General features: G+C 46.8%; 1 protein-coding gene across 3 annotated transcripts in view; it reads left to right on the plus strand.

The window, feature by feature from the left end:
* Positions 1-27,719, plus strand: part of SH3GL1 (SH3 domain containing GRB2 like 1, endophilin A2) — a 71,972-nt gene that overhangs the window by 28,572 nt on the left and 15,681 nt on the right. For all 3 annotated transcript variants that reach the window (XM_039332835.1, XM_039332836.1, XM_039332837.1), the window contains exons 2-3: positions 20,739-20,807; positions 24,124-24,196. In XM_039332835.1, the coding sequence (XP_039188769.1) occupies positions 20,739-20,807; positions 24,124-24,196 (142 nt within the window). The remainder of the gene's footprint in view (positions 1-20,738; positions 20,808-24,123; positions 24,197-27,719) is intronic.

The raw sequence follows: 27,719 nt of genomic DNA on the forward strand, positions 1-27,719 counted from the left end.
CAAGGGCTTCAGCAGCTAAACTGCAGGTAGTCACAATCAATCAGTTAGTGACCGTTCCAACTGACATTGGCAGTGAAAAAGGGGACCTGGGACCATTTCTTCATACTTAACAACCGTTGCAACATCCCCATGGTCCCTGATCAAAATTCAGATGCTTGCTAACTGGCATGTATTTATGACCCTTGCAGTATCCCGAAATCGTGTGATCCCCTTTTGCGACCATCTGAATTGTCAGTGGGGAACTCCAATTCAAATTTACAACTGTGTTTGTTACTAACTTAACAACAACAGTAACAACAGCAGAGAGGGATCTTGGAGCCCAATCTCTTAAATATGCGGCAGCTGCCAAAAAGGCCAACACAATATTAGGTTGTATCAAGGGAGAGATAACAACAGTCTTCTACTACTTGAGAGGCTGCCACAGAGACATTGGCCTATTCTCCAAAGCAGGGGTCTTCAAACATGGCCCTTTATGACTTGTGGACTTCAATTCCCAGAATTCCTCAGCCAGGCACGTGTACCTGGCTGAGGAATTCTGGGAATTGAAGTCCACAAGTCATAAAAGGGCCAAGTTTGAAGACCCCTGATAGAGACTTTAAGGGGAGCGGACTTCACCTCCCAGAATTCCCTAGCCAGCGTGCCTGGCTGAGGAATTCTGGGAGTTGAAGTCCACAAGTCATAAAAGGGCCAAGTTTGAAAACTCCTGATATAGACTTTAAGGGGAGTGGACTTCAACTCCCAGAATTCCCCAGCCAGCGTGCCTGGCTGAGGAATTCTGGGAGTTGAAGTCCACAAGTCATAAAATGGCCAAGTTTGAAGACCCCTGATATAGACTTTAAGAGGAGTGGACTTCAACTCCCAGAATTCCCCAGCCAGCGTGCCTGGCTGAGGAATTCTGGGAGTTGAAGTCCACAAGTCATAAAAGGGCCAAGTTTGAAGACCCCTAAATTAGAGAGTACTGACTCATGCATGAGGCAATCTACACTCTGATTGGTTGCTGTGGGCATGAAGGGGGCGTTTCCCTTTTTCCACCTTTTTTCCTCTGTGTGTTCTGTATACTGTTTGATTTACCTCAGGATCTGCCTGACTATCTTGTGTTTTTCCTTTCTGGATGATGATAAAAATGTAAATTTAATGTGCCTGGCTGAGGAATTCTGGGAGTTGAAGTCCACAAGTCATAAAAGGGCCAAGTTTGAAGACCCCGGATAGAGACTTTAAGAGGAGTGGACTTCAACTCCCAGAATTCCCTAGCCAGTGTGCCTGGCTGAGGAATTCTGGGAGTTGAGGTCCACAAGTCATAAAAGGGCCAGGTTTGAAGACCCCTGCTCCAAAGCATATGAAGGCAGGACAAGAAATAACAGACGGAAACTCTGTTAAAAGACTTTCATATTTTCTTTCTGATGGCTTTTCAGCGAAGTGGCAAACAGGCAGGTCTTTTTTTTTTTACTGAGTCTGCAAAACTGCATCCTGAATCCTTCCCAGATTGGAAATTGACCCTCCCATCGTCTTCTTTCCAACTTCAGGGCTGGGCTGGGAGAAATTTTGCTGAAATCAGTCAAGTGTGGTTTAAGAAACGTCATTTGTTTGCTGGAGTTAACATCCTGCTTTTACGTTCAGGAGCTCAAAGAAGCACATATAATGTTCCCTCCTTCCATTTTTCCCTACCGCGACAGCCCTGCCCAGGGGGAACATCTTGGTTCTTCATTGCTCTGGATTCTGCCGGTGTGTCGCCCGCTCTTCGGGGTCTCACTGTAAAACTCACATTCGGTAACTTTTCTGAAACTAAGCAAGTAATTCAGAGAAGATTCAGAGAAGAGCAACTAAGACGATCCAAGGCCTGGAGATTAAAACATATGAAGAACGGCTGCAGGACTTGGGTTAGGCCAATCTAAAGAAAAGAAGAAATAGGGGAGACATGATAGTAGTCTTCCAGTTATCTGGGGGGCTGCCCCAAGGCAGAGGGGACCAGGTTGTCCACCAAAGCACCAGAGGGCAGAACAAGAAACAATGGTTGGAAACTGATCAAAGAGAGAAGCAACCTGGAATTAAGGAGAAACATCTTAACAGGGAGGACAATTAGCCAGTGGAGCAGCTTGCCTCCAGAAATCGTGGGCGCTCCATCACTGGAGATCTTTAAGAAGAGACTAGACAATCACCTGTCTGAGACAGTATAAGTTCTCCTGCTTGAGCAGGGGGCTGGACTAGAAGACCTCCAAGGTCCCTTCCAGCTCCTATTCCTATTCTATTCTATTCTAAATTTGCTGATGGTCTGGATCTCTCATGGAAGACACAAACTTTTTCAAACTAGAAAACAACCCGGAAAACGTTTGCAAATGTTCACGTTGCTTGCAAAAATAAATCAATCATGGTTTTGTGTGCGGGCCACAGAATGTTCCCTTTGGCAGTCCCTGGGTCATTGCAACACTTGAGGAAACGCTGCTGAAGCAGGAACTGACTTGTTGGCAACAAACCGCGTTTTGCAGATCGCAATTTCTAGCCCTGATCGGTTCCCTCTGGTTGCCGTGTTTAGCTCTGGCCTTTTCAAAAATCTGTACGTCCGGTGACGTGGCGTGGAATATGTTCCAAGCGGTCAGTTCTCAGAAAATGTCTCATCTCTGCTTTTTCCATGAAAAGGATTCTTGATTTTGAGAAAGAAGCCCTGTTTTTATAGAACCCTCTGGTATTGGTCAATACGAAGGCCGGGCTTGCACAACACGGTGAGGCTTCTCTGTTGAACAAGTCACCATTGGCTAAGTTGTTGTTGTGTAGACATTGGCTGTGTCCACATACACCGAGCCTCGGTCAGTTGACCATAACTAGCTGGTGTGTAGGTGCAACATCTATTCATAGTTGACTCATTTACCATCTAGGGCACAGTTGCTTTCATAACCCGCCTATGTTGCCTCCAAGGTAGCAAGGAGATCACAGCTTCTGTTCACAATGGTGGCTTGATTGGAGTTAGTTTCCCAGTCAAAGGGCTGGAACATTCTATCCGTCCATCCATCCATCCATCCATCCATCTACCAGCCATCTCATGTCAAATATTGCATTTATCTTCCTTCCTTTCCTCTCTCCCTCCCTCCCTTCCTCTTTCTTTCTTTCTTTCTTTCTTTCTTTCTTTCTTTCTTTCTTTCTTTCTTTCTTTCTTTCTTCTCTTCCTTTCTTTCTTTCTTCCTTTCTCTCTTTCTTTCTTCTTCCCTCCCTCTTTCTTCTTCCTTCCTTCCCTCTTTCTTTCTTTCTTCCTTCCCCCCTTTTCCTTCCTTCCTTCCTCCCTTTTTCTTTCTCTTTGTCTCTCTCTCTCTCTTTCTTCCTTTCTTTCTTCCTCCCTCACTTCTCTCTCTCTCTCTCTCTCTCATCATTTATTTTGATATTTATTTGCCGTCCATCTCGGGTCAAATGACTTTTTTCCTTCGTTCCAACCAGCCTTTCAAAACCGATACACTGTAAAATGGCAAAATACAGGTAATCTTCAACTTACAACTGGTTGCTTACAGTCCGAAGTTACGACAAGTTACGACTGGATTCAAAGTTACGATGGCTAGCCCCCCCCCACCTCCCTCCTTACCTTTCAGTCACCTGATCACATTTTTGACAATCAGCCTGCATTTACAGCATTTGCATTGGCTCTCAGTCATGTGACCTTGATTTCTAATTTCCCTCCCCAGAAACTAGTATTCCAATTTCCCGCCAAAAAAAGTCCGTTGCGACCATTGGATTCGCTTAACGGCTGTGGCATTCCCTTTATAACCACTGTGTTCACTTAAGGACTGTTTCAAAACAGGTGGGAAAATCGGACACAGTCGCATGCTGGGCCGCTTAATCGCTGGCTCTGGCATTCTGGGAATTGAAGTCCACAGGTTGTGAAAGGGGCCATCATTGCCTGCCTACCTGTGAAATTGGAATAGAATAGAATAACAAAGTTGGAAGGGACCTTGGAGGTCTTCTAGTCCAACCCCCTGCTCACGCAGGAAACCCTATACCATTTTGGACAAATGGCTGTCCAGTCTTTTCTTAAAAACTTAAAAACTTTCAGTGTTGGAGCATTCACTGCTTCTGGAGGCAGGTTGTTCCATTGGTGAATTGTTCTAACTATCAGGAAGTTTCTCCTTAGCTGCAGGTTGCTTCTCTCCTTGGTCAGTTTCCATCCGTTGCTTCTTGTCCTGCCTTCGGGTACTTTGGAGAATAGCTTGACTCCCTCTTCTTTGGGGCAGCCCCTGAGATATTGGAAGGCTACTATCATGTCTCCCCTTGTTCTTCTTTTCATTAAACTAGACATACCCAATTCTAGCAACCGTTCCTTATATGTTTTAGCCTCCAGTCTCCTAATCATCTTTGTTGCTCTTCTCTGTACTCTTTCTAGAGTCTCAACATTTTTTTTACATCGTGGTGACCAAAACTGGATGCAGGATTCCAAGTGTGGCCTTACCAAGGCCTTGTAAAGTGGTATTAACACTTCACGTGAAGGAAGGATGGCTTTAAAAAGGGATTAGCCACAATTGGAGTTGTGAGTCACTTGCATCTCCTCGCCACGAAAGCCACGCCAATATTTGCACAACTACATAGTCTCAGCTGCTTGGATTTGATCCAGGCTAATCCAAACCTGGATTAGTTCGCACCCTAAATTAACCACAGAAAGCGAGCTGGTTAACCTCTGTGAATTCAACCTGGACGTGTTTTTTTCTGCGTTCAGAAGGGGAGGTAGCGCTCGACGTACGACCCCGATTAAGTGCAAAATTTCTGTCACTAAGCGTGACAGTTGTTAAGTGTGTTTTGCCCCATTTTACAGCCTTGTTGTAGTGAATCTGGCTTCCCCATCGACTTCGCTTGTCAGAAGGTCGCAAAAGGGGAACCACGTGACCCCTCCAGGACACTGCGTCCGTCATAAATCTGAATCAGTTGCCAAGCATCTGAATTTTGATCGCGGGACCACAGGGGTGCTGCGATGGTCCTCAGCGTGAAAAAGTCATTTTTCTCACTGGCGTTGTAAATGGGAACGGTCACTAAACGAACTGTGGAAAGTTGAGGACTACCTCAATGGAGGGGGAGGGGCAGGAGGCTGCCCCCCCTCAGGGGCGCCTGCAAAGATTCAGTCTGATCAACAAGCCACCTCATGATCTTACGAATCTAGAAATGACGAAGTAGGCATGTTAGTTTGGGGACAAAAGGAAGTCTCCATCCAATTATCAGATTTTTATCTCGCTTTTATTGCTTTTTATAAGTAACTCATGGCAGCAACCCCCTCCCACATGCTCCTTCCTCCTGCTATTTTCCCCACCTCAACAACCCTGTGAAGTGGGTTGGGCAAAAAGAGAGCCACTGGCCCAAAGTCACCCAGTTAGCCTTCAAGCCTAAGGCAGGGCTACAACTCACCGTCTCCTGGTGATTGGCCCAAAGTCACCCAGCTGATTTTCATGTCTAAGGTGGGATTAGAACTTACTGTCTCATGCTGATTGGATCAAAGTCACCCAGCTGATTTTCATGTCTAAGGCAGGACTAGAACTCACCGTCTCCTGGTGATTGGACCAAAGTCACCCAGTTAGCCTTCAAGCCTAAGGCAGGGCTAGAACTCACTATCTCCTGGTGATTGGCCCAAAGTCACGCAGCTGATTTTCATGTCTAAGGCAGGACTAGAACTCCCAGTCTCCTGTTGATTGGATCAAAGTCACCCAGCCGGCTTTCATGACTAAGGTGGTGCTAGAACTCACCATCTCCTGGTGATTGGACCAAAGACACCCAGTGGGCTTTCATGACTAAGGCTGGACTAGAACTCACCATCTCCTGGTGGTGGGTCAAAGTAACCCAGCTGATTGGACCAAAGTCACCCAGTGGGCTTTCATGATTAAGGCGGAACTAGAACTCACCGTCTCCTGGTGATTGGACCAAAGTCACCCACTTAGCCTTCAAGCCTAAGGCAGGGCTAGAACTCACTATCTCCTGGTGATTGGCCCAAAGTCACCCAGCTGATTTTCATGTCTAAGGCGGGACTAGAACTCACCGTCTCCTGTTGATTGGACCAAAGACATTCAGTGGGCTTTCATGACTAAGGCTGGACTAGAACTCACCATCTCCTGGTGATGGCCCAAAGTCACCCAGCTGGCTTTCATGATTAAGGCGGGACTAGAATTCACAGTCTCCTGGTTTCTAAGCCAACATCTTAACCACTGCACCAGACTGATTCTTCCTGTGAGTTTTGACACAAGCGAGTTGTCAACTGGGAGGGCCTGATCCAGATCTGCAGAAGGCAAAAGGGTTGACACGAACATTATTTGGTCCTGCTGATCTGACCTTCCGCTTGGGACCTCAATATCCGTTGCTAAGCAAAACAGTTGTTAAACTTCACTGCAGTGAAGTTCGTCATACCCTCGTTAAGCGAATCCTGCTTTCCCCCATTGATTGTTTGCTCTTCGGAAACCCGCTGGGAAGATCGCAAGCCAAAATCACACCACCCCCCAGAGTGCCACAGCCATCATAAATACACGTCTCTTTCCAAGCATCTGAACTTTTGATCGCACGATTGTGGGGCTACCGCGACGGTCGAAAGTGTGAGAACCGGTCGCTAAACGAGTGGGTTGTAAACTAATAAATTTCCTGGCTCTACAAATGGCATTCAAAAGCTGCTGAACAGACGAAATGACTCATTCCCTTTTTCTTCCTAGAAATCAACCCCGGTGGCTCTTAATTTCGCACAGCCGGTTTTCGATCCAGCCGGTTTCCTTCCAGGAATCCCACTCAAATTGCAGACTCATCGCTTTCTGAAATTGTCTCTTGTTGACAGGAAGGAGGGAAGGAAATGGGAAGGATGTGAGCTGTGCGAAAGAGATTTGGCCTTTAATCCCTAAAATCTCAGGCCAGGAAAGTCAGCTGGAATCCCCTCAGAAACTTGCAATTCAGTAAAATAACCATCGCCGTTGGCTCTCGCGATCGATCAGGCAGGAGGTCCTCGACGTAACGACTGCAGTAGCAAATTTCCGTGGCTAAGCGAGACACTTGTTAGGACGTGCCCCATTTTACGACCTTTCGAGCCGGAGTTGTTAAGAGAATGACTGCAAACTGGTCGTCCTCAACTTACGACCACAATTGAGCACCAGATTTCCATTGCTAAGCAAGATAGTTTTAATTTTGTGACTTTTTCTTTTTCTACAGTTGTTAAGGGAATCACTGCAGTTGTTCAGTTAGTGCAGGGGTAGGCAACTTTGGCCCTTTCATGACTCGTGGACTTCAAGTCCCAGAATTCCTGAGCCAGCCACGCTGAGGGGAAAGGGAGAGGTTTCCCAGCTGAGCCTTGCTGGCTCAGGAATTCTGGGAGTTGAAGTTCCAAGGTCATAAAGTGGCCTAGGCCCTAGGCCAGAGGTAGGCGACCAACCTTGGCGTACTTTTATGACTTGTGGACTTCAACTCCAATTCCTGGAGGCCCCAGCCATTCTGAGGTGAACGGGAGAGGTTTCCAAGCTGAGCCATGCTGGCTCAGGAATTCTGGGAGTTGAAGTCCACGAGCCATAGAGTGGCCTAGGCTTAGGCCGATTAGGCAACCTTGGCTCTTTTTATGACTTGTGGACTTCCAATACCAGATTCCTGAGCAGCCACGCTGGAGGGGAAAAGGGAGAAGTTTCCCGCTGAGCCTGCCTGGCTCGGAATTCTGGGAGTTTGAAGTCCCACGGCCTAGAGTGGCCTAGGCCTAGGCCAGGGGGGTAGGCACCCTGTCTCTTTTATTAACTTTGTGGACTTCAAGCTCCCAGAATTCTGAGCCGGCCACGCTGAGGGGAAAGGAGAGGTTTTCCAGCTGAGCCTGCTGGCTCAGGAATCTGGGAGTTGAAGTCCACGAGTCATAAAGTGGCCTAGGCCTGGCCAGGAGGTAGCAACCTTGGCTCTTTTATATGACTTTTGACTCACTCCAGAAATTCCTGAGCCGCCATCTGAGGAAGGGAGAGGTTTCCAATCTAAGCCATGCTGGCTCAGAAATTCTGGGAGTATGAAGTCCACGAGTTCATAAAAGTGGCCTAGGCCTTTCCATAGGTAGCACCCTTGGCTCTTTTATGACTCTTGACTTCAACGCAGAATTCCTGAGCTCAGCCACGCTGAGGGGAAGGGAGATGGTTTCCAAGTCTGAACCATGCTGGCTCATGAATTCTGGGAGTTGAAGTCTCAGCGAGCCATAAGGTGGCATAGTGTCCGGCCAGAGGTAGGCAACCTTGTCTCTTTTATGACTTGTGGACTTCAACTCCCAGAATTCCTGAGCCAGCCACGCTGAGGGGAAAGGGAGAGGTTTCCAAGCTGAGCCTTGCTGGCTCAGGAATTCTGGGAGTTGAAGTTCACGAGTCATAAAAGAGCCAAGGTTGCCTACCCCTGAATCTGGCTCCCCCCCTCCCCCCGTGGACTCTGCTTGTCAGAAGGTCACAAAAGGGGATCACGTCACCCCACCCGGGATGCTGCAACCGTCATAAATATGAACCATTTTGCCAAGCATCCGAGGTGCTGCGATGGTTGTAATTTTGAACGGTCACTAAACGAATGGTTGTTAAGTCGAAGACACAATTACGGCGAGGCTCTATTCGGTGGAATTTGCCCAAGAGTTGAGTACAGATAGTCCTCAACGTACGATGACAATTTGGGGCCAAAATGTATGTTGCTAACTGAGGCATTTGTTCAACGGGTTTTGCCCCATTTTTGACCTTTCCTTGCCACGGTCGTTAAGTGAATCGCTGCGGTCGTTAAGCGAGTCCCCCAATTTTTAAGTGGCTCTGACTTCCCGGTGGACTTCGCTTATCAGAAGGTCGCAAAAGGGGATCACGTGAGCCCAGGGACCCTGCAACCGTCATAAGTACGAGTCAGTTGCCAAGCGTCCGAATTTTGATCCCGTGACCATGGAGGAAGCTACAATGAAAAACGGTCATAAGTCTCTTTCTTTGGTGCCTTTGTAACCTAGAACGGTCACTAAATGAAGTTGAGGAGTAATCATTGTGGGGCTCCCTCAGGTGCTCTTCGCCCAAGAGCTGAGTGTATTGTGTATTTTTCCCAGGGTGTGTGGCCTTGCGATCTCAGTAAAGAAAATGGTGGACAGACAAGAACAAAATCCTTTTTCTCCTCGGCACCGCAAAGGTTGCCGTTCTCTCCTCCGTCCAAATTGGCCGCTAAATGTTGCACAAAAGCCCCCCACGAGGTCTTTGCCCCTGTGTGCAGTTGCTAAGTGTATTAAAATGACCACGTTCGGCGTGCCCAACGTCCCAGCCGGGCTGCCAAGGAGCGCAACAAGAACGGGCCTACAAAAACCAGGGTCCCCCCCCCCCGAGTCGCTGGGACGTTGCTAGGCAACGCGTTGCTTGAGCTGTTTTGGCAGTGGCTGTGTGGGTCTGCGGCTTTGTGCGATCGCCTCAACTTTTTTGACCAAACCAAGGAAAAATCTATTATTTATGTACACTCTGCCCGCTTTTGTGTTGCTGGGCTCTCCTCCGTTGGGGGGGGGGGAAATGGGTGGTTTTTCCAAGGATTTTCCAATCTGGATGAACGAGAGGGGGAAAAAAATGAGGCAAAGGGGAAGAAGGCATTAGCCCACATTCCAAACTTGGTTAGTTTGAGAGGAAGGAGGTTCTCTGCAGCTCTTGAAAGAATTGGGTTGAGCTCACTGGGTCATTCTCCCTGGTGGAAAAAGAACAGTTTTCCACTATACCAGGGGTCTTCAAACTTGTCCACTTTAAGACTTGTGGACTTCAACTCCCAGAATTCATGAAAGCCAGTTGGGTGACTTTGGGCCAATCGCCAGGAGACGGTGAGTTCTAGTCCCGCCTTAGGCATAAAAGCCAGCTGGGTCACTTTGGGCCAATCACCAGGAGATGGTGAGTTCTAGTCCCACCTTAGGCATAAAAGCCAGCTGGGTGGCCTTGCACCAATCACCAGGAGATGGTGAGTTCTAGTCCTACCTTAGGTATGAAAGCCAGCTGGGTGACTTTGGGCCAATAGCCAGGGGATGGTGAGTTCTAATCCCGCCTTAGGCATGAAAGCCGGCTGGGTGACTTTGGGCCAATCACCAGGAGATGGTGAGTTCTAGTCCCGCCTTAGGCATGAAAGCCGGCTGGGTGACTTTGGGCCTATCAGCAGGAGATGGTGAGTTCTAGTTCTGCCTTAGGCATGAAAGTATGGTGACTTTGGGCCAATCACCGGGAGATGGCGAGTTCTAGTCCCGCTTTAGGCATGAAAGCCTGCTAGGTGGCCTTGCGCCAATCATCAGGAGATGGTGAGTTCTAGCCCCGCCTTAGGCATCAAAGTCTGCTGGGTGACTTTGGGCCAATCACCAGGAGATGATGAGTTCTAGTCCTGCTTTAGGCATAGGTGACTTGGAGCCAATACTTCTCTTTCAGGCTAACCCCCCTCTAATGTTGTGATTGTGGGGAAAATAGAAAGAGGAAGGAGTATTAGTTCACCACTTGGAGTCACTTCCAACGGATTAAAGGCAGAATAAAAACCTAACCAATCAATAAAGATGATAGTTGCTGCCGGATGTTAGCCATTGACTCACTGTGACTCACTCCAGGAGTTCATTCATGACTGCCTCAAGGTTGACTCAGCCTTCCGTCCTTCCGGGGGTCAGGAAAACGAGGACCCAGATTGTTGGGGGACAACAGGCTGACGCTGTAAAACCGCTTTAGAGAGGGCTGTAAAGCACTGTGAAGCGGTATATAAATCTAAGTGCTATTGCTATTACGAGCAAAGCACTTTTTTTTTTCTCCTACAAGCAGGGCCCGGAGCCAGTATTGGCAAGATGGTTTGCTAAAATTATGGGGTGAGAATGTGAACCCCGGGTTTTCTTGCCTTGTTCCCTGGAGAGGAAAGGCACATTGAGCAATTGTTTGTTCCGCAGCCTTGTCTTTCAGATCCGCAGAACCTGCTAGCTCAGGGATCTACAAAACTCAGGGGTCTACAAAACTTAGCAACTTTAAGACCTGTGGGCTTCAACTCCCAGAATTCCTCAGCCAGCCTTCCGGGCTGGCTGAGGAATTCTGGGAGTTGAAGTCCACAAGTCTTAAAAAGTGCCTCTCTCCAACTGATTGCTCATTTCCAGAGGGATCCTGGATGGTCCCTTTGAGGCTGGTCCCTTCCTGGGATCTCTGCTGATCCCTGGCGACCTTCTCGATTCCTGGACTCTCAAGCAAAACCTGCTCAGCCAAGGATTGTGTGTGCAAACTTCTGCAAGAGAGAGCAGCAATGGATTGTCCTTGGCAAACACACAGCCGGCTTCTGCCAGCTGAAGTGGCTGGAATGCGGGGGGGGGGGGCAGGGGAGAGGGGTCCGTAGGCGTTTCCCCCTTGACACACTTGGACCCGTCCCCAGCCCGGGGAGCCGGGGAGAATGTGGAGAGGTTGCCAAGAAAGAAAACCCACAAAGGCTGGGTGGGAGCTTTGCTTCGCAACGCATTGTGTTGCAACCCGTTGCAACGCGGCCGTGACTCTTGCAGGCATTTCATTCTCTCTCTCTTTCTTTCGTTATCCTTTACAGCCGAGATTCCCAAATTGCTGGGTCTTCTCCTCCTCCAGACGTGTGGTTAAACTGGGTGGGGACCGGTGGCGCCTCGGCCTCCTTTTATGTCACGTCAGTGTCACGTATCCCAGGGCCTGTGTGTTGCCTGGTCGATTTTTCAGCAGCTCTGTCTGTCTCTATCTCGGCGGCACCCACACTTGGCACTTTGTGGTTTCTGTTGTTTTCACTCCAAGGCCAGTAAAAGGGCTGAGAGAAAGAAGAGGAAAAGCTGCTTTCAGAGACGTGAAGTGGATTGAGCCATGTAGAGGAGGGGTCCCCGGCCTTTTGGGCGCCAGGGACCACCGGTTCCGTGGAGAGAGGTTTTTGCACGGACCCAAGGGTGCGTGGTTTTGTGTGTTGCCTGCATCCCGCGGATGGGGCTTTGCTTGTTTGTGCTGGCATGCTCACGGTCCGGTACTGGTCCACGGACTGGGGGTTGGAGACCCCTGATGTAGAGCATTCTTCTCTTTCTTTCTCCTGCTTTAGCCTTATAAGAGAGAGAGAGAGAGAGAGAGAGAGAGAGAGAGAGAGAGAGAGAGAGAGAGAGAGAGAGAGAGAGAGAGAGAGGAGATAATAGATAGTTAGAGATAGATAGATATAGATATACAGAGAGAGAGATGAGATGAGATAATAGATAGATAGAGATAGAGATAGATAGATATAAATATACAGAGAGAGAGAGAGATGAGATAGAGAGAGAGATGAGATAGATAGATTAGATAGAGAGATATGAGATAATAGATAGATAGAGATAGATATAGATATACAGATAGAGACATAGATATGAGATAGATAAATAGATAGATAGATATACAGCCAATCAGAGCACAGCCAATCCCCCAGCCAATCAGCACAACCAACCCCCAGCCAATCAGAGCACAGCCAAGCCCCTAACCAATCAGAACACACCTCCACCCAATCAGAACACAGCCAAGCTCCCACCCAATCAGTTCATACCCCCACTGGCAGTTAAAAGGAAGAAACAGCTAAGACCACACATTGCTGCTTGAAGCACGAAGCTGAAAACATCAGCCTGAAGATGACGAATGGGACTTCGTCGAAACATCGCCAAGACATAAGACATACATACATACATACATACATACATACATACATACATACAGAGAAATATGAGATAATAGATAATAGATAATAGATAGATAGACTTAGATAGTTATAGATATACAGATAGAGATATGAGATAGATAGATAGATAGATAGATAGATAGATAGATAGATAGATAGATAGATAGATAAATAGATAAATAGATAAATAGATAAATAGATAGATATACATATATAGAGAGAGAAAGAGAGAGAGAGACGATAGAGATGATAGAGAGATAAAGAGCTGATGGGTAGATGGATGGATGGATAGATAGATAAATAGAGACAGACAGACAGACACACACAAACACACGTCCTCGATTTACAACAGTTCATCTAGTGACCGTTCAAAGTTACAACGGCACGGGAAAAAGTGACTTATGACCGTTTTTCACTCTTACGACCATTGCAGCCTCCCCATGGCCAGGTGATGAAAATTCAGATGCTTGGCAACCAACTCGTATTTATGACAGTCGCCATGTCTCGGGGATCACGTGATCCGCTTTTGCGACCTTCTAAAAAGCAACATCACAGGGGAAGCCAGATTCACTTAACGACCTTGGTGCCCTCTGCGCTTCCTTGTTTTCTTGCAGACGTCTCATGACCCAACTAGCTAATGTCATCAGTGCTAAAAGGGGGAGGAAGAGGAAGACTGTGTAAGTGGTGATGTTACCTAGTTTGGGTCATGAAACGTCTGCAAGAAAACAAGCAAGCTCAGAGAGCACCAAGGACCCCACGTTCCTCCTCCTCTCCACAAACCTCACATTCCCCTCTAGCACTGATTACGTTACCTAGTTGGGTCATGAAACGTCTGCAAGAAAACAAGTAAGCTCAGAGAGCACCAAGGACCCCATAGTTCTCCTCCTCCTCTTCACAAACGCCACATTCCCTTCTAGCACTGATGACGTTACCTAGTTGGGTCATGAAACGTCTGCAAGAAAACTACCAAGCTCAGAGAGCATCCAGGAACCCACAGTCATTGTTCTCCTCCTCCTCCTCCTCCTCCTCCTCCTCTCCACAAACCCCAGCACTGATGGTGTTACCTGGCTGGGTCATGAAACGTCTGCATGAAAACAAACAAGCTCAGAGAGCACCAAGCACCCCTCAATTAATTGATTAGACATATAGTCCTCAACTTAACGCCCAATTATGGGGCTTGGCCATGACAGTCGTAAAATTGGTCATCCATGTAAACCAGCCCCATTCAGTGACATTTTTTTAAATTGGTTGTTAACTGAACAATTGTTTGCTGTGGGCTGGTTTTGCCTAAAATCGGAAGAAAATGCCAATTTTCAGCAAAAGCCTCATAAAACACGGTCAGGTCACCTTGGGACATCACCAATGGCTATAAATCAGGGCCAGCTGTCATATGCCCAGCCTGTGATCATGGGAGGAGGCTGGCCCTTGGAACTGGATCATAAATAATCCCTGGGGATATTGGTCATCACTTCAAATAGTCTCTTAAGACTTAAGTGACTGGTCATAAGTCAAGAACTACCCGTCTGTGATATTCTAATAGAGAATATATGCAGCTGGGGCACCCCTGGTGCTCTCTGGGCTGGGTTGTTTTCTCCCCGACATTTCATTGTCCAACCTTGTAACATCATCAGTGAAAGGGGGAGTATGTGGTTCACTCCCTGTTTATACACAAGTGGCTTGTCCTGTGTGTGTCGGTGGGGGTGTGGTTCTGTCCTTGAAGGTTCCTTGATTTAGGATAGTGTTTTGTGCTTGATTTTAACGGCGTAAGCTACCCAGTGACGTTAGGAAACTAGATGGATGGCAAATAAATGTAATAATTAGCAGTAGCCATAGCACTTAGACTTATATATTGCTTCACAGTGTTTTACAGTCCTCTCTAAGTGGTTTACAGAGTCAGCCTATGGCCCCCAATGATCTGGGTTCTCATTTTACAGACCTCAGAAGGATGGAAAGCTGAGTCAACTTTGAGCCGGTCAGGATCAAACTCCTGGCTGTGGGCAGAATTAGCCTGCAATACTATATTCTAACCACTAGGGCGATGGATGGATGGGTAGGTAGGTGGGTGGGTGGATGGATAGATAGATAGATAAATGGATGGATGGATGGGTAGATAGATAAATGGATGGATGGATGGGTAGATAGATGGATGGATGGGTAGGTAGATAGAAGGATGGGTAGATAGATAAATAGATAGATAGGTGGATGGATGCATGGATAGATAAATGGATGGATGGGTAGATAGATAGACAGACGGACGGATAGATGGATAGATAAATGGATGGGTGAATGATGGATGGGTAGGTAGGTGGATGGATGGATGAAAGATAGATAAATGGATGGATGGGTAGACAGATAAATAGATGGATAGGTGGATGAATGGATGGAATACGTAGATAGATAAATGGATGGATGGATGGATTGATAGGTAGGTAGATAGATAAATGGATGGATAGATGAATAGTTTGTCTGATGTTTTCTAGCCCACCTTAAATTATAGATCTCAGCTTACGACTACAATGGAGCTAAAATTTTCTGTGGCTAAGCACGACGGTCCACTGAGTTTTGTCCCATTTTGTGACAATTTTGTGGCCACCGTTGTTAAGTTAGGAACACGGTTGTTAAGTGAATCTGACTTCCGCATTGACTTTGCTTGTCAGAAGTTTGCAAAAGGGGATCACAGGACCCCCGGGGACCCCGCAGCCATCATAAATACTTGCTGGTTGCCAAGTGGCCGAATTTTGATCACGCGACCACAGGGATTTTGCCACAGAAACTCTGATTCCCAGTTGTGGGTCATAAACTCTGAATGTGCACCGTTGTGGAAACCCGATGCTCTGACTCACAAATTGGGTAAAACTCTTGGCAGTGTGAAATACCGATGAAAACTTAAGATTTATTGGGTGGGATTAACGTTGCTACATAAACACCCGGCTTAGAAACAAGCATTCATCAGTTCAGCTGCACGTGCAAAAGCAGCCCCCTGTGTCTCGTGCAGCAAATCATGGCTTAAGATGCGAACTCAGTCATAGATGTTGAATATACAGGTGGTCCTCGGCTTACGACCACAATGGAGCCCAAAATTTATGTTGTTAAGTGAGACATTTGTTAAGTGAGCTTTTGCCCCCATTTTACGAGCTTTCTTGCCACAATTGTTAAGCGAAAAAAAAATTGAAGTTGATAAGTGAGTAACTTGGTTGTTAAGCAAATCTGGCTTCCATTGGTTGTCAGAAGGTTGCAAACATGGATCACGTGACCTTCGGGGACACTCCAACGGTCATAAGTACGAAGCAGTTGCCCAGCATCCGAATTTTGATCACGTGACTATGGGGGGGGAAATACTGCAACGGTCATAACTTAATAATAATAATAATAATAATAATAATAATAATAGTAATGTTGGAAGGGACCTTGGAGGTCATCTAGTCCAACCCCCTGCTCAGGCAAGAAACCCTATACCATTTCAGACAAATGGCTGTCCAGGCTCTTCTTAAAAACTTCCAGCGTTGGAGCATTTGCCACTTCTGGAGGCAGGTTGTTCCACTGGTTAATTGTTCCGACTATCAGAAAGTTTCTTCTTAGTTCCAGACAAATGGCTGTCCAAAAAAACTTAAAAAGTCGTAAGTCACATTTTTCAGTGCCATTGCAACTTTGAGCGGTCACTGAACGAACTGTTGTAAGTTGAGGACTTCCTGTATTTCATCCACTTTGCTCCTTTTCCAATGCCGGGATATTTAGCCCAAGGCTAAAATAATAATAATAATAATAATCTACACACAGCTGAGCTGAATTTTGTGGGCCAGTTATCTTCCACACTGTGTGCACAAATGATTCATTTATTAAACCATCGATAACACACGTCCTTTGTGATAACGTTGGGGTTGTGTACTGTACAGTGTGTGTTTTAGAGGAGTCACATGGAACAAGGCTCCTTGGGTGTGACAGTGAGCCGAGGAAAACATTGATAATTTCTCGGTTTGACGGTTAATAGCCAGCCAGAGTTGTTGAGAATCAGCTAGCCTACCAGTTTAATCAGTTGAAATAATTAATTATTGAAGTTGTGGAAGTTTTTAAGAGAAATGGACAGCCGCTTGTCTGAAACGGGAGAGGCTTTCCTGCCTGAGCAGGGGGTTGGACTAGAAGACCTCCAAGGTCCCTTCCATGTTATTCTGTTAAGAAAGAAAGCTAGATAGATAGATAGATAGATAGATGGATGGATGGATGGACGGACGGAGGGAGGGAGGGAGGTAGGTAGGTAGGTAGGTAGGTAGGTAGGTATAGGGTTTTCTGCCTGAGCAGGGGGTTGGACTAGAAGACCTCCAAGGTCCCTTCCATGTTATTCTGTTAAGATAGATAGATAGATAGATAGATAGATAGATAGATAGATAGATGGATGGATGGATGGATGGAGGGAGGGAGGGAGGGAGGGAGGGAGGGAGGGAGGAAGGAAGGAAGGAAGGAAGGAAGGAAGGAAGGAAGGAAGGAAGGAAGGAAGGAAAGTACAGGGTTTCCTGCCTGAGCAGGGGGTTGGACTAGAAGACCTCCAAGGTCCCTTCCATGTTATTCTGTTAATTTAGATAGATAGAGGGAGGGAGGGAGGACGGAAGGAAGGAAGGAAGGAAGGAAGGAAGGAAGGAAGGAAGGAAGGAAGGAAGGAAAGTATAGGGTTTTCTGCCTGAGCAGGGGGTTGGACTAGAAGACCTCCAGGGTCCCTTCCAGTTATTTTATTCTGTTAATTTAGATAGGCAGGCAGGCAGGCAGATATATGGAGGGAGGGAAGGAAAAGAAGGAAGGAAGGAAAGGAAGGTAGGTAGGTAGCTAGAGGGTCTCCTGCTTGAGCAGGGGGCTGGACTAGAAGACCTCCAAGGTCCCTTCCAACTTCGTTATTCTGTTAAAAACAGAGAAAATTGATCCAGCGGTCCATCAAGACTGGGCCTGTGAGTTTTTTTGTTTGTTGTTAAATAAATCGCTGCCGCTGGTAAATTAGTAACCCAGTTTGTTAAGGGAATCTGGCTCCCCCATGGCTTGTCAGAAGGTCACAAAAGGCTGTCATGTGACTCTGGGACACTGTAACCATCGTAAATATGAGTCAATTGAATTCAAGCATCTGAATTTCGATCCCATGACCGTGGAGGATGCTGCAACGGTCCTAAGTGTGAAAAACGGTCATAAGTGACCTTTTTTCAGTGCCACTGTAACTTTGAACGGTCACTAAATGAACTGTTGTAAGCCTAAGAGTACCTGTACTTATTTCTCTTTTTAAAAACAGGTTTTTATCTGATATTAGACCTGTGTTTATCCCAGGGGTAGGCTACTTTGGCTCTTTTATGACTCGTGGACTTCAACTCCCAGAATTCCTGAGCCAGCATGGCTCAGCTTAGAAACCTCTCCCTTTTCCCTCAGCGTAGCTGGCTCAGGAATTCTGGGAATTGAAGTCCACGAGTCATAAAAGAGCCAAGGTTGCCTACCCCTGGTCTAGTAGAAACTTCTAGAGCGGGGGTAGGCACCCTTGGCTCTTTTATGACTTGTGGACTTCAACTCCCAGAATTCCTGAGCCAGCATGACTCAGCTTGGAAAGCTCTCCCTTTCTCCTCAGCATGGCTGGCTCAGGAATTCTGGGAGTTGAAGTCCACGAGCCATAAAAGGGCCAAGGTTGCCTACCCTTGGTCTAGTAGAAACTTCTAGAGCAGGGGCAGACAACCTTGGCTCTTTTATGACTCGTCGACTTCAACTCCCAGAATTCCGGAGCCAGCATGGCTCAGGTTGGAAACCTCTCCCTTTCCCCTCAGCGTGGCTGGCTCAGGAATTCTGGGAGTTGAAGTCCACGAGTCATAAAAGGGCCAAGGTTGCCTGCCCCTGACCTACACCCTTACATATAAATATTAAAAGTTGGGCATTAGGGGTCTCATATTATTATGTACTCTGTCCTGAGAGTATTTTAACAGGCAGTGTAAAAAACATTTGAAGGTTCACAACTCAGTGTGGTAGTGAAGAATTGGATGAAACCCTTGGCACCGTGATATGGAAACGAAAAAGAAAAGCTTTAATGGGGGATTAATGTTGCTACATAAATACTCATTTTCAAATACTTAAAAACAAAACACGAACCAGTGGTTGTGCAGTCTGTATTCTCAGCAGCAGAAAATTTGCCGCTGTTAAAATATTGAAATTTTATGCACTTATGTAATTTTTAAAAAACAACAACTTAATTCTATTTTAGTATCCAATACTGCTAGTCCTCAACTTACGACCACAGTTGAGACTAAGATCTCTGTTGCAAAGCAAGATAGTCTTAATTTTACAATTTTTTGCTACAGTTAAGAGAATCACTGCAGTTGTGCTTTTTTCAGGAGGCAACTGGACTTTCTTGTTTTTCCTTAGAATAGAATAGAATAGAATAGAATAGAATAGAATAGAATAGAATAGAATAGAATAGAATAGAATAGAATAGAGTTAGAAGGGACCTTGGAGGTCTTCTAGTCCAACCCCCTGCTCAGGCAGGAAACCCTATACCATTTCAGGCAAATGGCTGACCAAGTCTCTTCTTAAAAACTTCCAAAGTTGGAGCACCCACAGCTTCTGGAGGCAAGTTGTTCCACTGATTAATTGTCCTCACTGTCAGGAAGTTTCTCCTTAGTTCTAGGTTGCTTCTCTCCTTGATCACTTTCCATCAGGGACCTTGGAAGTCATCTAGTCCAACCCCCTGCTCAGGCAGGAAACCCTATACCATTTCAGACAAATGGCTGTCCAGTCTCTTCTTAAAACCTTCCAGTGTTGGAGCATTCACCGCTTCTGGAGGCAGGTTGTTCCACTGGTTAATTGTTCTCAGTGTCAGGAAGTTTTCCTTAGTTCCAGGTTGCTTCTCTCTTTTTTAGTTTCTATCCGTTGCTTCTTGTCCTGCCTTCAGGTGCTTTGGAGAATGGCTTGACTCCCTCTTCTTTGGGGCAGCCTCTGAGACGTTTCACATCTCATCCAAGAAGCTTCTTCAGCTCTGACTGGCTGGTGGGGAATGGCAGGATTTATACTCCTTGCAGACAGCTGGTCATTTGCATCCTTTTAGAGAGACGTTGAGGCCATTTGGAGGTTTATCTGTATCCTCAGGGTCAACTGAGTGGTGCAAATGGGTGTGGAGCCTTCTTGGAGCTGCTGAAAAAAACTGCTTCATAAGGAGCTTCTTGGGCTTCCTTCCAGCAGCTCCAAGAAGGCTTCACATCTATTTAATCCTGAGGATGCACATAAGCCTCCAAGTGGGCTCAACGGCTCTCCAAAAGGATGCAAATGACCAGCTGTCTGCAAGGAGTATAAATCCTTCCATTCCCCACCATCCAGTCAGAGCTGAAGAAGCTTCTGGGATGAGAAGGGAAACGTCTTTAAAGAAAAATAAGAAAGTCCAGTTGCCTCCTAAAAAAAGCACCTTTGGGACAACCCTGACCTGGATGACTGAACATCTCCATAAATATTAACATGGTTGCTAAGTGAATCAGGTTGGAAGGTTGCAAAAGGGGTTCACATGACCCTGGGACACTGCGACCGTCATAAATATGAATTGCCAAGCATCCAAATTTTGATCACGTGACCGTGGGGATGCTGCAACGGTCGTAAGTGTGACAAACTGTCATAACTCACCTTTTTCTGTGCTATTGTAACTTCGGCCACTAAACAAATGCGTTGTAAGTCAAGGACTTCCTGTATATGAGAATTTACAATTCAGTTTGATTAGGCATTTAGGGTAAATGATGGGTGGGTCTTTTTTTGACTGGATGATCCTTTGTATTAAGCGTATTGTTGCAGGTTTGTTATATTTGTCGTAAGCCAAATATTGATTAGGGTGGTCTTAAAGTACCTGCAATAAATACATGCCTGTATAGGTTGTCCTCGTTTGTCAGCCACAGTTGGACCAGGTCATTAAGCAAAGCGGACACTAATTGAAGCTGCTCCCATCCGTACAATCTTAATTCAGCTTTCCTGTGCTGGGCCGGCCTGCGATAGCTGTAAATCGAAGGATTGATCGTAAAGTTCCTTCTTTTTTTATCATCACTGTCATAACCTGCGAATGGTCAGTCTCTGAGGCAGTCTCTAAACGAGGCCCCGCTGTAATAAATAAACATTCTTCTTTTTAAAAATAAACTTTTGTTTTTGATTCATAGCTGGTCAGCGAGAAGGTCGGCGGGGCTGAAGGAACCAAGCTGGATGAGGACTTCAAAGAAATGGAGAAGGTGGGTAAGGATAACAAAAGAATGCATGAAAAAGTGGTTTTGTGTGATATGGACAATGTCTACCTCAGGGGTCTCCAAAGATGGCAACTTTAAGACTTGTGGACTTCAACTCCCAGAATTCCCATGGCTTCCTGGGAGATTCTGGGAATTGAAGTCCACAAGTCCTAAAGTTGGCAAGTTTGGAGACTAATATCTAATATCTAATAGATATCTAATATCTTTGGTATTCTCTAGCACCTATTTCCAGTTCCTCATAACATTTAGCTGACTTTGACTTTTCCCCAAAACCTGGGAATTCTGGGAGTTGAAGTCCACAAGTCCTAAAGTTGCCAAGTTTGGAGACTCATGGTCTTCAACATCTTTGCTTTTCTCTAGCACAGGGGTCTTCAGACTCGGCCTTTTTATGACTTGTGGACTTCAACTCCCAGCATTCCTCAGCCAGGCATGCTGGCTGAGGAATTCTGGGAGTTGAAGTCCGCAAGTCATGAAGGGGCCATAGTTCCTCCATGCTGGCTTAGGAATCCTGGGATTTAAAGTCCACAAGTCATGAAGGGGCCATAGTTCCCCCATGCTGGCTGAGGAATTCTGGGAGTTGAAGTCCGCAAGTCATGAAGGGGCCATAGTCCCCCCATGCTGGCTGAGCAATTCTGGGAGTTGAAGTCCACAAGTCATGAAGGGGCCATAGTTTCCCCATGCTGGCTGAGGAATTCTGGGAATTGAAGTCCACAAGTCATAAAAGGGGCCATAGTTCCCCCATGCTGGCTGAGGAATTCTGGGAGTTGAAGTCCACAAGTCATGAAGGGGCCATAGTCCCCCCATGCTGGCTGAGCAATTCTGGGAGTTGAAGTCCACAAGTCATGAAGGGGCCATAGTTTCCCCATGCTGGCTGAGGAATTCTGGGAATTGAAGTCCACAAGTCATAAAAGGGGCCATAGTTCCCCCATGCTGGCTGAGGAATTCTGGGAGTTGAAGTCCACAAGTCATAAAGGGGCCATAGTTTCCCCATGCTGGCTGAGGAATTCTGGGATTTGAAGTCCACGAGTCATGAAGGGGCCAAGTTTGAAAACCTCTGCTCTAGCACCTATTTCCAATTCTTCATAACAGCATTCAGCTGACCTTGGCTGTTCCCCAAAATCTAGCAGAGCCATGAAATATAGGAGTTGAAATTATTATTATTATTTTTTAAAAAAATCAAATTTTATTTTAAGTTTGCAATTTAGAGGCTGCACAATTCCAGGCGAATCTGAACAGCTTACACCTTTAAAAGCCAGAAGCAATAATGATAAAGCAAAAAACATGGACGTATGTAAAAAAACGAACAATCCATAACAGTTTTTTTTAAAAAAATTCCTATAAGGATCCACATCCTAAAGCAGGGATCTTCAAACCTGGCCCTTTTATGACTTGTGGACTTCAACTCCCAGAATTCCTCAGCCAGGCATGCTGAGCCTTCGAAATGTGCCAGGAAACTCATTTAAACCTTCTGAAGACCTCCTGTCCTAAAAAATTTCCAAAACTGGAGAAGCCACAATGTCTGTAGTTAACCATTCCATCATTGGATCAATTTTATTTATCACGGTGAAACATGGTTAAAGCTTAAAAAGGAGACCACAAGGAACAAGCAGGGCAATAATGTCCTGTCCTTGGCTTACGGTCCCATGGTGACCCGCTTTATGACCATAATCGCCAGGCTCATGTATGGTCAGGACTTCCTCTGGTCTGAATTGCAAAGTCGAAACACCGGGCCAAGACTACCTTTGCATGCCGACAAAACTGCAGAGGTTGACTAGGCAGAAATTTATGTTTATTTGACATAAGTTTACATTACATAAATAAGTCCCTTATTTGTGTATCAAACGTTCCCAATTTAATCTGCCGATCAAGCAGGGAAAACGAATCCATCTGTTCCCTGACAAAACCAGTCCATCAAATAATACTGAAATAATGTATGCAACTGTGGCCCCCGTACTGCATATCTTAAAAGTCCTTTTTTAAAAAAATGCATTTTCTTGCCGGTCTCTTCAAAGACACGACATATTCCTCAAAATTATTTTATCTTAAGGAGTTTGCCAAACCCCTTCACTGAATTTAGTTTGTCTTTTTTTTTTTTAAATGCATTTGCCAACTCCAGAACAGGGTCCCCCCCTAGGAACATGTGCAAAATTCTTGAAAATCACTAATCTAAACCAGAAACATATAGAAAGAAACCTATTATGTACAGGTAGTCTCAGCTTACGACCACGGTGGAGCCCAAATTTTCTGTCGCTAAGCGAAACATTTGTTAAGTGAGTTTTATGACCCATTTTATGACCTTTCTTGCTGCAGTTGATGAGCAGATCACTGCAGCTGGTAGTAACATAATTGTTAAGTGGATCACTAAAGTTGGTAAATTAGTAACACAATTGTTAAGGGAATCACCGCAATTGTTAGTAACACAATTGTTAAGTGGATCACTAAAGTTGTTAGTAACCCAGTTGTTACATGAATCACCACAGTTATTAATCTAGTAACACAATTGTGGATCGCTAAAGTTGTTAAGTTAGTAACATAATTGTTAAGTGAATCACTGCAATTGTTGGTAACAATTGTGAAATGGATCACTAAAGTTGTTAAGTTAGTAACACAATTGTTAAGCGAATCACTGCAGTTGGTAGTAACATAATTGTTAAGTGGATACTAAAGTTGTTAATAACACAGTTGTTAAGTGAATCACCGCAGTTGTTAATTTAGTAATACAATTCTTAAATGATGATGATGATGATGATAAAGTTGGAAGGTACCTTGGAGGTCATCTAGTCTAGTCCAACCCCCTGCTCAGGCGGGAAACCCTATACCATTTCAGACAAATGTGTGTCTCTTCTTAAGTGAATCACCGCAGTTGTTAATTTAGTAACACAATTGTGAAGTGGATCACTAAAATTGTTAAGTCAGTAACACAATTGTGAAGCGAATCAGTGCAGTCGTTAAGTGAGTAATACGGTCGTTAAGGGAATCTGGCTGCCCCGTTGACTTTGCTTGTCGGAAGGTCGCAGAAGGGGATCACGTGACCCGCGGGGACACAGCGACCGTCATAAATACGAGTCGGTCGCTAAGCGTCTGAATTTCAATCACGTGACCTTGGGGGCGCTGTGACGGCCGTAAGTGTGAAAATCGGTCATAAGTCCGTTTTTCCAGTGCGGTTGAAACTTAGAACGGTCACTAAATGAACTGTTGTAAGTCAGGGACCATCTGTGCCTCCAAACACGAAGCGATAACGAACCCCCCTTTTTCCCACATTTTTGTGGTTTTGTCAACTCCTGACTTTTATTTGTAACAGAAAGTGGACCTCACCAGCAAGGCTGTTACGGAAATCTTGGCCCGAACGACGGAATACCTTCAACCTAACCCTGGTGAGAATTACGTCGTCCTTTCCCACAGGCCGAGTGTGTTCCCTCTGTTGTGATTGTGTTGAGAGAAGCCTGCCTGGGCCACGCTCCCCATGGAAACTAAAAATACATCTCACAACCTCTCAAGGGGGGGGGGGTGAGAAATGCATCGCTTGGTTACTATTCAGTGCTAGGCAAGAAGGAAAGGGAGGGAGGGGGGAAGGAAGGAGGGAGGGAAGGGAGGAAGGAAGAAAGAAAGGAGGGAGGAAGGAAGGCAGGGAAGGGAGGAAGGAAAGAAGGAGGGAGGAGGGAGGGAGGGAAGGGAAGGGAGGAAGGAAGGAAGAAAGGAAGGAAGGAAGAAGGAAAGGGAGGGGGGAAGGAGGGAGGGAGGGAAGGAGGGAGGGAAAGGAGGAAGAAAAGAAGGAGGGAGGGAAGGGAAGAAGGAAGAAAGAAAGGGAGGAAGGAAGGAGGCAGGGAAGGGAGGAGGGAGGGAAGGGAAGGAAGGAAAGAAAGAGGGGAAGGAAGGAAGAAAGGAAGGAAGGGAAGAAGGAAAGGGAGGGGGGAAGGAGGGAGGGAAAGGAGGAAGAAAAGAAGGAGGGAGGGAAGGGAGGAAGAAAGGAAGGAAAAGAGGGAAGGAAGGAAGGAAGGGAAGAAAGAAAGAGAGGGAAGGAAAGAAGGGAGGAAGGAGGGAGGGAAGGGAGGAAAGAAGGGGAGGGAAGGAAAGAAAGGAGGAAGGGGGAAGGAGGGAGGGAAGGGAGGGAGGAAGGAAGGAAAGAAAGAAAGAAGTGAGGGAGGGAGGAAGAAAGAAAGGGAGGAAGAAAGAGAGAGAGAGAAAGAATGAACTTTCTTGTTTTTCCTTGAAGACGTTTCGCTTCTCCTCCAAAAAGCTTCTTCAGTTCTGACTGGATGGTGGGGAAGGGAAGGATTTATACTCCTTGCAGACAGCCGGTCATTTGCCTCCTTTTAGAGCAGTGCTTCTCAACGTTTGTGTGACGGCGACCCCCGTCACACAAACGTTCTGCGCATGCGCCGGGCCGCGCGCATGGGGGCGGGGCCCCCACGCACGGCACGCATGCGCGGCAGCGCCCCCATGCGCGACGCACATGCGCGACGGGCCCCCCACAGCACCGCGAAAAATGGCGGATCGCCGCCTTTGGCGACCCCCGAAAAATGGGCGATCGACCCCAAATGGGGTCGCGACCCATAGGTTGAGAACCGCTGTTTTAGAGAGTCGTTGAGACCACTTGGAGGTATATGTGTGTCCTCAGAGTCACCTGAGTGGTGCAAATGGGTGTGGAGCCACCTTGGAGCTGCTGAAAGGAAGCAGTTCCAAGAAGTTCCTTATGAAGCAGTTCCTTTCAGCACTTCCAAGAAGGCCCCACACCCATTTGCACCACTCAGGAGACCCTGAGGACACAGATAAGCCTCCAAGTGTCCTCAACGACTCTTCAGAAGGATGCAAATGACCAGCTGTCTGCAAAAGAGTATAAATCCTTCCATTCCTCACCATCCAGTCAGAGGTGAAGAAGCTTCTTGGGGGAGAAGGGAAACAACTTCAAAGAAAAATAAGAAAGTCCAGTTGCCTCCTGAAGAAAGCCTCCTTTGGGACAACCCTGACCTGGATGATGGCGCATCTCCATAGACTAGTGGTAGGCAACCTTGGCCCCTTCATGACTCGTGGACTTCAACTCCCAGAATTCCTGAGCCAGCCAGGCTGAGGGGAAAGGGAGAGGTTTCCAAGCTGAGCCAGGCAGGCTCAGGAACTCTGGGAGTTGAAGTCCACGAGTCATGAAGGGGCCAAAGTTTCCCCCATGCTGGCTGAGGAATTCTGGGAGTTGAAGTCCACAAGTCATGAGGGGGCCATAGTTCCCCCATGCTGGCTCAGGAATTCTGGGAGTTGAAGTCCACCAGTCATAAAAGAGCCAAGGTTCCCCAGTCCTGCCATAGATGATAGGCAGGCAGGCAGGCAGACAGACAGACAGACAGACCTAGGCCAGGGGTAGGCAACTTTGGCTCTTTGATGACTCATGGACTTCAACTCCCAGAATTCCTGAGCCAGCATGGCTCAGCTTGCAAACCTCTCCCTTTCCCCTCAGCGTGGCTGGCTCAGGAATTCTGGGAGTTGAAGTCCACGAGTCATAAAAGGGCCACGTTTGAAGACCCCTGCCTTAGACAAACGGGAGTGGGTCAGGTGTCTTCTCCGTAGCCCTGGTGAATTCCCTCTCCCCCCCCCCCCCGAGGTCAGAGAGGGCTGGGCTGATCCGGCCAGCGAGGCAGATTCTTACAACCTGCGGTCACTTCTTGGATCCGGCTCGCATTCCAGTGAGCTTTGCAGCCCCGTGCATGAAGTAAGCCCACCAGGGATTCCTTACAACTTGGCCAAAAGGCTTCAGAAATTTCTCCACCCTCTCCTCTCCTCTCCTCTCCTCCCCTTCCTTTTTTTTTCCCCCCAAAAATAAAATAAAATTATATTTGGCAAGCTTCACGCTCACACAGCTATTTTCTGCTCCTCACCTTGGAAAGCAGCCTTGCCTTCCAGAGGCTGTGATATTTTGCGATAATGAAGGTTTTTCTCAGCCAGCAAAGGCGGTGGGTGATTTCTTTTCGAGGCCCGAAATCGGGTGACCGTGTGGCCGTCGGTGCCGTCTGGTAGCTTGGTAGTTTTCGGGCAGACGTTTCGTGACCCCGTTAGGTAACGTCCTCCAGTGCTAGAAGGGAGTGGGGTTTGGAGAGAGGAGGAGGAGGAGGAGGACTGTGGAGTCCTGGGTGCTCTCTGCGCTTGCTTGTTTTCTTGCAGACGTTTCATGACCCAACTAGGGAACATCATCAGTGCTAGAAGGGAGTGGGTTTGCAGAGAGGAGGAGGAGGAGGAAGAAGAAGAAGAAGAAGAAGAAGAAGACTGTGGGGTGCTTGGTGCTCTCTGAGCTGGGTGGTTTTCTTGCAGACGTTTCATGACCCAACTAGGGAACATCATCAGTGCTAGAAGGGAGTGTGGGGGTTTGCTCTCTAATTATATACTAGTAGCTTGCCCTGTCAGTGTTAGTGGGAGAAGAATACTGCCACCAACAGCAACAAGGCAAGCCATTTGCATATAATTAGAGAGCAAACCCCCCCTCCCTTCTAACACTGATAATGTTACCTAGTTGGGTCATGAAACGTCTGCAAGCAAAGAACCATGCTCAGAGAGCACCAAGGACCCCCAGAATCTTCCTCCTCCTGCTCTCTCTCCATCCTTCTCAGTTTCCTCTCCTCCTCTTTGTCTTTTTCCTTCTTCCTTCTCCCTCTCTCCTTCCTCCCTTCCTCCTTTTTCTCCTCCCTTCTTCTTTCTCCCTCTCCCTCTCTCTCCCTCCCATCCTTCTCCTTATTTTCCTCCTCCTTCTCCTCCTCTTCCTCTTTCCTTTTCTTCTTCTTTCTCCTCCTCCTCCTCCTCCCAAAACCCACTCCCTTCCAGCACTGATAATACTACCTAGTTGGGTCATGCAACGTCTACAAGAAGACCACCCAGCTCAGGGAGCACCCGGGACCCCCTTAATTCAACCCTAAGCTA

The sequence above is a fragment of the Crotalus tigris genome, unplaced genomic scaffold (assembly GCF_016545835.1).
Source record: "Crotalus tigris isolate CLP2741 ecotype Arizona unplaced genomic scaffold, ASM1654583v1 scf7180000024465.619267, whole genome shotgun sequence".
NCBI lineage: Eukaryota > Metazoa > Chordata > Lepidosauria > Squamata > Viperidae > Crotalus > Crotalus tigris.